This window comes from Gopherus evgoodei, chromosome 6 (genome assembly GCF_007399415.2).
Source record: "Gopherus evgoodei ecotype Sinaloan lineage chromosome 6, rGopEvg1_v1.p, whole genome shotgun sequence".
Lineage (NCBI taxonomy): Eukaryota > Metazoa > Chordata > Testudines > Testudinidae > Gopherus > Gopherus evgoodei.
In genome coordinates, this window is record NC_044327.1 from 115,389,442 (window position 1) to 115,403,630 (window position 14,189).

At 38.2% G+C, this 14,189-nt stretch overlaps 1 protein-coding gene across 11 annotated transcripts in view; it reads right to left on the reverse strand.

Annotated features, from left to right (window-relative positions):
- NEDD4L (NEDD4 like E3 ubiquitin protein ligase) overlaps positions 1-14,189 on the reverse strand; it is a 362,300-nt gene that overhangs the window by 46,650 nt on the left and 301,461 nt on the right. For 7 of the 11 annotated variants that reach the window (XM_030565980.1, XM_030565979.1, XM_030565983.1 and 4 more), the window contains 5 exons: positions 13,778-13,897; positions 11,444-11,641; positions 4,289-4,366; positions 2,367-2,421; positions 2,221-2,277 (listed from right to left, as the gene is read on the reverse strand). In XM_030565980.1, coding sequence (XP_030421840.1) covers positions 2,221-2,277; positions 2,367-2,421; positions 4,289-4,366; positions 11,444-11,641; positions 13,778-13,897 — 508 coding nt within the window. The remainder of the gene's footprint in view (positions 1-2,220; positions 2,278-2,366; positions 2,422-4,288; positions 4,367-11,443; positions 11,642-13,777; positions 13,898-14,189) is intronic. The other 4 variants (XM_030565982.1, XM_030565981.1, XM_030565976.1 and 1 more) reach the window with 1 other exon arrangement.

Genomic DNA, 14,189 nt, shown 5'->3' on the forward strand with positions numbered 1-14,189 from the left:
TAGCACGATTTGGTACTTGTAGCAGGGCGGCTGCTTACTGATCTGTCTCTCGGGGCCAGATATCCCTTTGCGGAAGCCCCACTCTCTTGTCCTTCAGAGCGAGAGCTCCTGACTGGCTGAAAGAGAGGGGAACCTTGTCCCACCCTAGAGGGATCCCAGGCTCTGAAAGGGTCAGTTCTCGGTTTTCCACCCATCCAACTTCCAATTCCTCAGGAGCACTTCCTTTCCTCCACTAGCAGGCCATTTCCTGGGCCTTTGTTCATTCCAACTCCCTGAATGGGGTCTTCTGGCCCCCTCTTCTCTTAGAAGGCTAGGGTTGCCAACCCTCCAGGATTGGCCCAGAGTCTCCAGAAACCAGCATCAATCTCTCAGTGACCATTGAAAGCAATCCAGGAGATTTTAATAGGGTATTTTAAGAAAATGACATCACATCATGTTGGGGGGAAAATAGCTTCAGTAAGAGTTGGCAACCCTATAAAAGGCCAGTATACCCCATTATAGTTTTTTAATAACTAGCCACTTTAACTGACAAAGGACTGCGAATACAGGAGATGCTGATGGTCAGCTGAGTGGCTAGTTAATGGGGTACATTATACATACTGTTTCATAAACTTGTAATTGGGACTTATAAATGTATTATTTTATTAATATATATGAAACAGGATTACCATATCCTTACATTACTGCAATTGTATATTGCATGAATATCATGTCATTATATTCATTAGGAATATTGTGAAGACAGACACTACTATTAATATTGGGCAAGCCAAGTCACTGAACATTCTGCATTATCTTTTGATTAATAGTGAGCATGAGGTTGTTGCAAAGAAACTCAGACAAGTCCATTGCGATATCACTGATTTCACCCCTGCTGCTGGTCCACTGATTACCACAGTGATGTAACAATGTGAGAACAAGGAGGTTTTCTGGAAACAAGTATCACCAGGAAAAAATTGCTTTTTGCAGTTTGCCATCCGCAAAGCCAAAAAAGCCCTGCATCTCAGGAGAGGGAATTGAGGAAGACATTTCAAATAAAAAAAATGTAAAATGTGTAACAATTGCTAAAAACTCATTAGAAATCAGACTAATGTATACATTAAAATTTTCCTCTACATTTAGAGACAAACATATGCTCAAATAACTAAGGGATGGCTCATTAAACTATTGAAAGACAGGGAATTACAGCAAGTGTAAATGTGACACTGTCTTAAATCAAGCTCTTTTCTTTTCTTGGACCCCTTGATAACAGGAGTTCAGGATAAATTGCTAACCTTAACTCTAAGTTTCCAAATATTTGTTGGCTAATTAAAATAATTAGTCAAAGTGCAAAGAGCACTAAGCATTCCATAGTAATATTTGGAACAGGTTAATCTTGTTCTCTGCAAAGAATGTATTAGTTCAATTCCTTATTTAAAAGCAGGGTACCTCTTAAAAGCTAAGCATGCAATTAAAAAAAATCACAATCTGCTTTACAGACAGGTTTTTTTTAAAACAGAGAATAAGCATAGCAGTTAATACTACTGACATTAAAATAAAGTAAAAACCATAATACTGTCAAACCGGTAGAATGGTTTAAGATTTTAATTTTTACAGGTTTTGTGCAGCTATCCTCCCCACTTCCAGTTTTTCTAAGGATATTTCATGGTCTCTATATTTTTATGTGAGGATTATCCCCATCAGTAGGATCACCTTTCAAATAAACCCAGCTGAAAGGTAAAAAAAAATCTTCTATTAGACTGCCACTTATATTCAAACAACAAAAATCCACACACTTGTTCTGAGATGCTGTAATAAGACAAGTCTACAATGAAACATCACTTACACTGGAACTTCAATAACAGAATTGGATAGATATTAATGGGCTGGGTGCAATAAAACATGCTACAAATAGAAAATAAGGTCAGAATTGGCATTGCCACAAGACCTTTTTAAGGAAGTGGGAGGGAAAATTACTTATCAGTCTTATTTCTTCCACTGCCTACATATGGACTTGTGGATATCTCATCTTTTCTCATCTTATTTTCTATTCCTAATGTGTATTTTAATTTATTAAATAAGTGCAAATAAGCCATGGGATCATCAACAACAACAAAGAACCCAAAATATCAACAAAAACAAAGAAAACCACAAAGAAGAAATGTTAATGCTTCACAAGATCAGAGAGGGACAAAGCTTGATGAGCCAATTAAAAGCAAGCTTTTGGTGAAAATACAGTACCGTATGAGGGCACTAAGTCTCTTGTATCAATGTCTCCACATATCAACACCTGGCTTCCTAAATGAAGAGTAAAATTATAAAGCTTTCACTTCAATATTTATTACCTCCCTTTGTCTACTTGCAGTAGTACCTAGGTGCTTACTTACTATGATCTATATAAAATGTTCTTCCATCCAAATGGATTCTTTCCTCCCAACCAGGCTGGAAAAAAAAAAAAGAATGTTAATTAAAATAGCATTACTGTATTAAGAGTGCACATGGCACGGAGAAATATATCATCTATGTTTATGTAAACTAGTTCTTTTTTTAAATAAGTTAGATGGCACAGAACAATCACAGAAGGCTAACAAAGTCCAAGAAGTTAGCAAGATTCAAAGACAGATTGGATGTTTATATGGCTAACAAGAGTGCTCAGAGTTAGAACAGTAAATACTAAAAAGGAGATCTTCATATGGGGCGGATCATCCCAATAGCTACTTTATAACTGGTTTCTTGAACCTCTCTTTAAATCATAATGTACTGGCCAATGTCAGAAACAGGACCCTGGCCTAGAAGGTCCATGCGTCTGATCCAATATGACAATCCTTGTGTTCCTATCCTTCCACCATTAGAAGCAGAAGACATTTAGTATACCCAGCACCATTCAAAATCACTATCTTCTCCATGTACTATCCCTAAACCTGCTCCTACTCCATGATGTACCTTCTACATCATCTTCAGCCTCATCTACAACACAAAGATTAAACTATTTTAATTTCAATCTGCTTTTAAACAGATTTAGTTAAACTGGTGGAAAAACCTATGCAAACACACATTTTGTTTAAAAATGGCTTATTTCAGTTTACCTTAAACCTTTTTCTGATCAGCTTGCACTAAATGATATCAGCCAGGTTTATATTGATTTAAGAATGTCCAGACAGCCTTTTGCTCTGTTTAAACTGAATCAATATAAAAATCACATCTTAGTTAAACCAGTGCAACTCTGCATGTAAACAAGCCCTCTGGACATAAGTGCATGCCCAATTTATATGAGAAAATTCCAATAAAACAGCCTCCTGCACAGCTATTTTTCTTTTAAAACTGCTTTAGTCTTCTGTTGTTACCAGCTAACAAATGATTGTAAAGGTGTTTAAACTGTGCCTACACTAGGTGCTAATTGGTATTTCAAGTCAAGGTAACTAACAAATTACCTAATGTGATTTCTAAAACATCTTTTTGGTAGTCAAGACAGGGCCAGTTAGACTTCTTCCCAGCAGGATTAGATGCTGAGAGTGTTGGTGGTACCAGTGGCCTGCCTACACTAATCTTTCCACTGCTGCTACTATCTTCCTCATAGTGTAGACAAGACCACAGCATTACTGACATCAGGCACTGAATCAGAAGCACACGAAGAAATCCAAAATTTTCAGATATTACTTGCTACCTTCAAGAGCAAAGCTTTTGATCAAGATAGAAAGGGTCTATAATTTACTTTGATTATGAAGCAAAGCAACAGTGTACTTTGGTGAGTAATATAATCTCAAGTAGCATTTGCATCACAGTGGTGGCTTTCTATGTGGAATGCAAAAGTGTCATTCAAAATCTAAATTAAACCATACGGCACATCACCTACTCTTTCTCCAAGAGATAACAAATATTAAGTTAGATGATTTGTGAATGCCAATAAAACAACACAAGCAAAGAGATCTGCAAGCTAACTGACAGAACTAATTTAGAAATGTTCTTTGATTATAGGATGTGCCCTTCCCTAGATCCCCACTGATTCAAGCTTGTATACTGTTTTAGTTTTCATAGCAACAACTTTCAACCATCCATGTCACACAGCCAATGATAAAGACATGGAGAAAGCTTCTTCATTCCTTGAACTTTCAGCTAAGTAATAAGTGGTTGACCACTTCAAAAATGTTATTAGCAGGCTCTGTCAAGTGTATTCCTGTCACATTACTGAGATCACAACATTATACGCAAAATACACAGATTCACATACAGTATATGTGGAAAGCAGTACACGTTCATTCTCAAAAGAGGTCTTTATGCATATAGCAAAATATGTCCAACTGACACTCACAGGAAGAGGGCCCAAATCATTAGGGTTCAAAGAAGCTTTTGATCTCAAATGCACTGGAAATTTCAGCCGTGGATCTTCCTGTAACATAAATACAGCACTGTAATCCATAAAAATTTAAACCACAAAGATGTTTCTTATTTACAGTTATAATATGACCAGTTAGATCAGAGCCAGTTCACTATTTATTAGTTTTCAGGATGCAAAACAAGTAACAATAGTTGTGAGGAAATTCTCTATTAGATATTTCTATCAGCTTATAAAAAAGACAGTCAAACCAAACTGCAGAGCTAGTATTCCATGTAATAAAATGAGGCACCTAATTGCTTTAAATGAATGGGCTCTCAGCTGTAGTAAAAGTATTACCATACAACGTATAATATTTCTATGTGAAGGCTTTGTCACCATTAGTAAATCAATATTCAACCCAATAATACTTTTATAGCGTGACAAGTTGCCATGCAAGCACTGCCAAAGTGCAAACCGTCAGGCATCTATGAGAGTTACATACAATAAATCAGACAGGGATTCACGATGTGTTTGAGATTCTACACCTTGTCTCCATTTGTCACTGTTGTCCATTTTTGATGTTGTCAGGTTGCTACACAGCATGCTGGCATCTTTCCTTTCTCCTAGGGTTATGCACACTGACTGATCATCTCTCTTGCTGCACTAAAAATCTAGACAGTTACCATGGGAAACTTCCTTATGAAAGCAAGTCAAAGTCCATATAATGTACATACTCATACAAAAATGGAAGGTGTTTTTTTTTTAAGAAGACAAGAGATGGTGAGCCCTATGGCACATTCCTTTTTTAAAGTTTTGCACTTGGCCACCTCAAAACTAAGAAAACAGTGTGCATCTCAGCTTTTACACTGTACTCATTATTATGGCATCAGAATATTTTCTGGTAGGAAGGAGGTAACAATTTTGGCCTAGAGTTTTTCTTATTATTTTTTAATTGGTACATATATGCAAGTCATGCCAAACGCCAGGTTTGAGAGTGTATTTTCTTTTCATCACAATTTTTTTCTCATTGTATTTTTTCTTTCAGTTGCTAGCAGGACAATAGCTGTTCAGTTCTGCATTATTTAAAAAGCAGGAAAGAGAAGGAAAAATATACCTTTCTATAGCATCTTCTTTCCCCAGGCAAAATACAACCTTAACTTCACAATCTGCCATTTCATGATGAAACCAGCCTCAATTCTTTATTCCAGATGCACACCACAATGGTGTCACAGGTGCCTATTTACTGAATTTGTAAACATGCTAACTCGTAATGTCTTAATTCCTGATACAGAATTTCTTGTTTTAAAATAATCACTATACAGCATAGCTAACCAAGTCCAGGAATGCTCATCAATGAACAAGAAGCTGGGAAAGCGGTTTGTCCATGTTAAGATTTATAGTTTCTAATATTTGTATGGGTTTCAAGTATTTTATTCAGGTTCGTGTTTTTCCAGTGTCATTTTTAATGGCAAAGTGAGCCATGATGATGCAGGATCTCTTCTCCCCTGGGTATTTCATTTTCTGGATGTGTATGAAGTCTTCTGGAAGCAGGGCATTTTCCAAGAAGGCCCTTATCCTTTGGAATGTACCCTCTGCATTGTTTGAGACAGCCTGAATCTATTGATGTTCAGGAGACAAAAAGAAAGGCTCACCTTTTTCACACTAGCTTTTAGGGACAGAGATGCTGCTTGGCAGTTGATGTTTAGGAATGGTGAAGTATTTCTGTTTTCTGCACTGCATGGTTTATTTAGTGTTTGTTGCATCATGTGGGACTACTGCTAAATTCTCCCTGTCTATAACCAATTATAATTTAAATAACAAATGGGGCAAAATATGCATCTTTCTGGTTTTTATAAATTTAGAGAGAAAAAATAACAGATCAGGCAGGAGAAGGCCATCTCTCTCACTTATTTTGGAAAAAAAAGGAAGAAGAAGTAGTAGTTCTTATGTTTGAATCACTGTACAAACATTAAATTAATGGCTGCCAGGATTCAAACAGCACAAATTAAAATACCATGAACAAAAATCTAAATAAAACAAAAGCCCATGGAAAAGAAAGATACAAAAATATATGGGCTTACTTGGCTTTACCCAAATACTGCAGCATTAAAGCTAACAGCCATCATTAGAGGCTTCTAATGTGGATAGTGATTACTTGGCATCAGCATGACATATAACAAATAGAAATGCATAGTATTTAAAATTAAATCCAACCAGCAGCAATTACACTGTAGTGATGATGTGGAAAAGCTGGAGTATTTCATTACTAAACTAGCTCAAATTACTAAAGTCATAGCTTGGACTGACAAGGCACAGTGGCTCCATATGCTAATCCATTCAATTTTTACACATTCACCCTCTATTTCTAAAGCTCCAAATTCAATATGAGGATTTGAAGTCACAATGAAACGGTATAAGTGTTCGAATTAAATTACATAGACTTTGTCAGTGAGATAGTGTAACTAATTAAAACAACAAAAGTTAGCACTTTCAGATCTAAGGCTAAAAACTGATGGACTCTTAATTCATATTGTTGCATATAACTAAAACCTTTGCATTAAGGCTTGAATGCCGGCTCAGATAATGTAGTCTTACGTGAGTTTTCGTTGAATGTTAAAATGGAAAATTATTTTAAAAAATGATTGCCAAAATAAATTGACATTACAAAATAAATTTGCACAAATACATAATTGTTAATTTTAAAATTAATTTGCTGAACTTCTAAAGACATTATAGACCAACAAATAATTAGACAATATTTATAAACAGAGATAGCTAACTCAGGGTATGACTACACTGCAAAAATCCTGAGACGCTGAGTCCCAGGGCTCAGGTCAACTGACTTGGGGTACGTCCACACTTCGGGATTATTCCGATTTTACATAAACTGGTTTTGTAAAACAGATTGTATAAAGTCAAGTGCATGCGGCCACACTAAGCACATTAATTCAGCGGTGTGCGTCCGAGGCTAGCGTTGATTTCTGGAGCGTTGCACCGTGGGTAGTTATTCCGTAGCTATCCCATAGTTCCCACAGTCTCCCCCGCCCCTTGGAATTCTGGGTTGAGATCCCAGTGCCTGATGGGGCAAAAATCATTGTCGCGGGTAGTTCTGGGTACATGTCGTCAGTCATTTCTTCCTCCAGGAAAGCAACGGCAGACAATCATTTCGCGCCCTTTTTCCCTGGATTGCCCTGGGAGACGCCATAGCACGGCAACCATGGAGCCCGTTCAGCTTTTTTTTTTATTTACTGTCACCGTATTATCTACTGGATGCTGCTAACAGACGCGGTACTGCAGCGCTACACAGCAGCATTAACTTGCCTTTGCATGATAGCAGAGATGGTTATCAGTCGTTCTGTACCGTCTGCTGTGCCATTGTAAATTGGCAATGAGATGACGGTTATCTGTCGTTCTGTACTGTCTGCTGCTGTCATGGATGCCCCTGGCTGAGGTCGGCCGGAGGCGCAAAGACAAAAATGGGAATGACTCCCCGAGTCAATCCCTCCTTTATGGTATCTAAAAATAGAGTCAGTCCTGCCTAGAATATGGGGCAAGTGTACTAGAGAACCAGTGTATCAGAGAACCAGAGAGCACAGCCGCTCCGTGTCAGATCCCGCAGCAATGATGAGCTGCATGCCATTCACAGGGGGTGCCCCTGAAACAACCCCACCCGTTGCTTCCCTCCTCCCCCAATCTTCCTGGGCTACCGTGGCAGTGTCTCCTCCATTTGTGTGATGAAGTAATAAAGAATGCAGGAATAAGAAACACTGACTTGCTAGTGAGATAAAAGAGGGGGAGGCAGCCTCCAGCTGCTATGATAGTCCAGGCAGGACATTAAGCAGTGTGGGGGAGAGGAGCTCAGCATACCGCTGCTATGATAGTCCAGGCAGTACAGAATCTTTTCTTTACACATGAAAGGGAGGGGGCTGATGGAGCTCAGCCCCCAGTTGCTATGATGAGGATGGTTACCAGTCGTTCTGTACCATCTACTGGGAATGACTAGGAATCATTCCTATTTTTACCCAGGCACCCCCGGCTGGCCTCACCTGAGGCCAGCCAGGAGCACTCACGGGCTCATGACGAGGACGGTTATCAGTCCTTCTGCACTGTACCGTCTGCCACCGGGGAGGGGTGGAGAGAGCGGATGCTACTGTTTACTGCTGCAGCACCGTGTCTACCAGAAGCATGCAGTATACATAAGGTGACATATAAAAAAGTCAAGAAACGACTTTTTCCCCTTTTCTATCACGGAGGGGGAGGGGGGGGTAAATTGACGAGAAAGGCACTGAACCACCCCGGACAACGTGTTTGACCCTACAGGCATTAGGAGCTCAGCCAAGAATGCAAATGATTTTCGGAGACTGCGGGACAGTTGGAGTCCTCGGTACTCCATCCCTCCCTCCATGAGCGTCCATTTGATTCTTTGGCTTTCCGTTATGCATGTCACGCAGCACTGTGCTGTGGACTCTGTATCATAGCCTGGAGATTTTTTTTAAATGGCTTGGCATTTTGTCTTCTGTAACGGAGCTCTGATAGAACAGATTTGTCTCCCCATACAGTGGTCAGATCCAGTATCTCCCGTACAGTCCATGCTGGAGCTCTTTTTGGATTTGGGACTGCATCGCCACCCATGCTGATGAGAGCTCCATGCTGGGCAAACAGGAAATGAAATTCAAAAGTTCGCGGGGCTTTTCCTGTCTACCTGGCCACTGCATCCGAGTTCAGATTGCTGTCCAGAGCGGTCACAGTGGAGCACTGTGGGATACCACCCGGAGGCCAATACTGTCGATTTGCGGCCACACTAACCCTAATCCGATATGGTAATACCGATTTTAGCGCTACTCCTCTCGTTGGGGAGGAGTACAGAAACCGATTTAAAGAGCCCTTTATATCGATATAAAGGGCCTCGTTGTGTGGACGGGTACAGCGTTAAATTGGTTTAAACGCATAGTGTAGACCAGGCCTTGGACTCATGCTACAAACTAACAATAGCAGTGTGGATGTTCCTGCTGAGACTGGCGCTCAGACTCTGAAACCTAGTGAGAGGCGTGTGGATGTTCCGGCTCAGGCTGAGACACCCACTGCTACTTTTGCCTCATAGCTTGAGCCTGAGTCAGTTGACTAGAGTCTGAGACTTGATGCCACAGGTTTATGGGTTGTGTGTGTGTGTGTGCACGCCTGTGCACACACACACACACACACTGTAGACATACCCACAGTAATCACTCTGACATATGGAGAACTGGTATATATATATATTTTTAAGTACCTTCCTATTCAACATCAGGCATCATATTAGAACTATTTTTAAACCTCAGGATGACCTATCAGCCATTTATGTATTTCCCAGAATAATAAGATATTACACATTGTTATTATTATTGTTGTTTATTAGGACTATGATTCACAAAAGCACTTAACCATATGTAATCAAATCACATTCTTATTCAGCAAAGCACTTACATACAAGACTAATTTTAATCTGTGCTTACGTCTTACTGAAGTCAATGGGAATTAAAAAACCCTTAAGCACTTTGGTGAATTGAGTGTAAGTGCTAATGAGAGCACACGACAATGTACAGACAGTTCCTGGATCTGAGACTGCAGTTCTATAATGATTATGGAGAAATTTTAAAAAGCACAATTAGAGTTAGGTGCCCAACTCCCATTGAAAATGAATGGGAACTGGGCACCTGCCATTTGTGCCTTAGAAAATCTCTCCTGGATATTAATATGTTGATACAAACATATTCCTACATTTCTATTGTTTAAGCAGAAACTGATTTTTTTGACTTCTACGTGCACAAATAAGTACCTCAAAGCAGTTTTATGCAATTCAAATGGTGAGTGTTTTTAAAGGGGAAAAATGTGTGTGTCCCAGCTGAGTCAGTACACACAACTATGAGTCAAGTTGTAAGTATGAAAATGAAGTAGACCATTAAATGCAAGTATTTTGAACAATAACACTATAATAAAAATGGGTGAATGTAAAATCCAATGTGCTTCTAGAGTAGAGAGTAATAATGATGTGTTCCGACAGCAACAAAGATCAGCTTAAGAAACATGGCTACAAGGGATCCAGCTAACTCCCAATCCAAAACTCAAAGTCATCCTAGGGTAAAGGAAACATTATTCTGAGAACAAAATTTACAGTGAACCACAAAGACCTACACTGAAGTAAAATCAAGGATCCAGCTAACAGAATTAGGCAAGGAAAATCAAAGTTAAAATTCCAGGCTGATACCCTGTCCTTAAGGATGCCTAAATTCTGCATCAGACAATATATATCATGCATAGTTCCAAGAAGTATGCAGTGTATACACATAAGATAAATTAAGGATGGAGAACTGCCGAGAACATTATTCTCACGAAGCAAAAAGGAAATGGGCAGTTGAGTCCCTTGATTCTCCATTAACTTTAAAAAAAATAGTTTAGCTTCTCATATTTTCTTTTTTAACATCGTATGCAATAAAAAATTAAAGAAAAACGCAGTATACTGATGCAAGGCAGATAACATAGTAGATTAGTGAAGACCGAAGAACATTTATGATAATAATTTTAATGCGAGAGCAGTGAAAGGGATAATGAAATTTATTAAAATTACGAGAGAGCCTCAAACCTAAGCAGTTGATGCAAATCACTTAGGAAGAATGTGTGCCTTTGAAATCCAAACTCACTCAAATTTTGCAACTGGACAGTGGCTTTAGAATGGGCTAAGACAACGCTCTAGATTCAAACTCTGGGGTGTTCTAAATCTTGTTCGGGATTTTAAAATGTAAGACTACACATAATATCTTTGTTCAAAATGATGGTCATGTCCACCAGTTTGTCAAATACAGAGTGTATGCACAGTATATAAAAGGCAAAGACGTACTAGACAAAGATGTGTAAATCTTCTAACGGCAGGACTAGGTACTACAACAGCCACTTCAGGATGTTAATTTGTTAGGTGTGTGACTCAAACCTTTGTACTACAGCAGTGCCCACAGACCGCAATCACATTCATGGCCCAATTGTGCTAAAGACAAGACATAAGTACACCAACAACAGCAAGGAAAGTATACAGGAAGGAAGACAAAAATAACAAGGTAAAATTATCCAGAAAAACACCAACAGATTTAAAATGTTATAAGCTAGAATTCATCTTACCCATGTGGTAGTCTTAGTATTATGATCAATGAAGAAGGGCCTGCCATTTGGAGCTATTCTCATCTCCCAACCAGGTGGCAAGAAGCTCTGTGTCACTTTGTGTTGGGGCTTAGGAGAATTATAGGGTGATGGCTGTGGAGACTGTGGGTTGGAAAGGGTGTCCTTGACAGCTCTGCGCACAGGCGAGTCCTTGGCAAACTGTGGGAAATGAGCAACATTAAGACTCCACAAATCTCATTTTATATTATATTATGAACGACTCTTGGTATCATGAGCTGAACACATTTTCAATGGGGATACAATTTACAGGAACAAGGGGTATCACCATCTCAAATCACTAATTTATTTTAAAATTGGCTGCCCCTTGTTACATAATAAGCTTTCATTGCAAAGGTCATGGTGTTTTATCACTTTCTTCTCCCAGAAATAGGGCTATTGTAGCTCAGATCTTAGATACCTTTTTCTACTGACTCCTTATAAATAACAAAAACCAATGTTATATAGAAAAATACAGGCACTGCCTTGCTGTTTGCAAGGCACTGTACGTGACAAACATTTTAAAGCAAAAAAAGTACAGAATAGAAGGCAGTGTAAGATACTTCAAATGCGTTTTTCATCAATTAGGAACTGATTTCATCAACTAAAATGTTTAAAATAGGAATTAAGCAATTTCTAAAATAAAGGGAGGTTCTAACTATTCAGACCAGTTTCTAACTACAGGTAGTGGATAAAATTTTCACAAGTGCCGCAGTTTCATTAACTATCAATGAGACTACAAAACCTAACAGCCAGATTTCTAAAGGTATTTAGCCACCTAAAGATGGAGATAGGCAGCTAGTAGGATTTTCAAAAGTGCATATGCATTTAACTCCCAGTGAAATCAAGACACTTCTGAAAATGGGACCCGGGCACTTTTGAAAGTTTTACCCATTACCCAATACAGTAATCACTTAGTTTTAACTTTGTTAATTGCCTTGCTGAGTAACACTGATTATATTTTTAATGATATATTTACAGATCAGTAAATGGTACAAATAATTAGATTCTGAAGCATGATTTGTAATCAAATATTTTTACATTTACACCTCTATTTTATGCAATTTCTAATTCAGATACTTATAAATCTTTGATTTCACTATTGAGTATACAAATTAGTTTTTCTACATAATTCATAATACAGGTATGGATTAAAAACTACCATTCTGGTAAGTTTGGTTCCACTTTCAAATTTAAGTATCTAGTCTGCAGTAGTCAAGAATATTTTTGCATATTTCAGATGCCACTTCTACAAGGAGATTCACCTGCTCTGGGTCCAGTAGAATTCTATTCCAGCAAAAACATTTATGCAGGTGCATCATTTTGCATAATCAGTGCCTTACTTACTAGTCTTGCATACTAGTGTACTGCAATTTATTATCCAGAAGTTCTCAGGGAAGAACTGTGATGTTCAAGGATAGTAAACTGCAAATTATTATTATAGAGGAATACATTTACAGAATAAATAATTGACAAATTTTAAAATTTGGTTGCCCAAAATTATGGTCCTAAATATATAGATGGCCTTTTTTCAAAAGTGCTGAGTACCCACAAATCCCACTGAAGTCAATGGGCATTTCAGACCTTTGAAAATCAGGCACTTATTTGTATTTGTTTTAATATGGATTTAGAACCTGAGCTTTAGGCATGTAGACTTGAAAAAGTTTAGCCTGATGCCTTTACTCGTATCATAGTCCACAAAAACCATTCAGGAGAACTTTTTCCAATGAAGAAAGCTGACAGCTAAGTCTGTCACTAAATCCAGGAGATATCTTCAAAAGCACTAAAAGGAAATAAAAATATCCTGCTGAAAAGAATGAAATACAAAATCAAAAGCTTTGAGATGTCCTTACTTCAACCACCACTTTCCAAACTCAAGCAGCACAGCCTTTATTTACAGTTTATTGCACTTGCCTTTCAAAATAAATGTTTCAGCTTTTGAGAATATTTCTGATTTGATGCTTTTCCAACAAGAAAGTTACAGTAATGCAAGTACTACAGGATATGCATGCACAAATGAAACAAACTAATGACAGCAGAGAAAGAATATTCCCCACGCCAAGCAATGAGTGTGAGAGTTGAGTAAGAAGAATTAGGCAGTGTTACTGCACAAAGTGAAGATGCATTGAAAAAAACTTCAGAAGAAAATATTATCCTCACGAAGCAAAGCTAACAGATCAGGAGAGAAGAATGCGTTGGCTGCAAAATTGGAATGAAAATAAAAGGTCATAAACACAACAGAAAGAATGAGAAGTCAGGACAGAAGTGATCTTTGTCAGATGAGACAGGACTTCTTACCTCGAGTGGAGCAGATAAAGTTACTGTGGGTGAGCTGAGGCTCCGAGGCCGTCTTATCTGAGGCTCACTTAGATGATTGTTACTGTTTGCTGCTGACCCAACTGCACCATCTTCTGCAAGCTATTTCAGGGGCAAGAACAAGTTAGCTAAGTGTCAGGATCATGTTTATCTGCAGTTAGGCTGTTTAAAAAAAAGCCATCAATACTCTGTTAATCATTTTCTAAATAAGCTTTAAATATATTATTTCAAAGAGTATGTTCAATGGAATTAAAAATGATTCATGCTTTAAATAATGAACAACTGCTTAGGCAAGAACAAACTACTATAAATGGCCTTATTAGTACACAGATTAAGATCCTCATTTTGAATTTGATTCTAAAATTTGTCTCTGAATATATTTGCTCTCATTTCT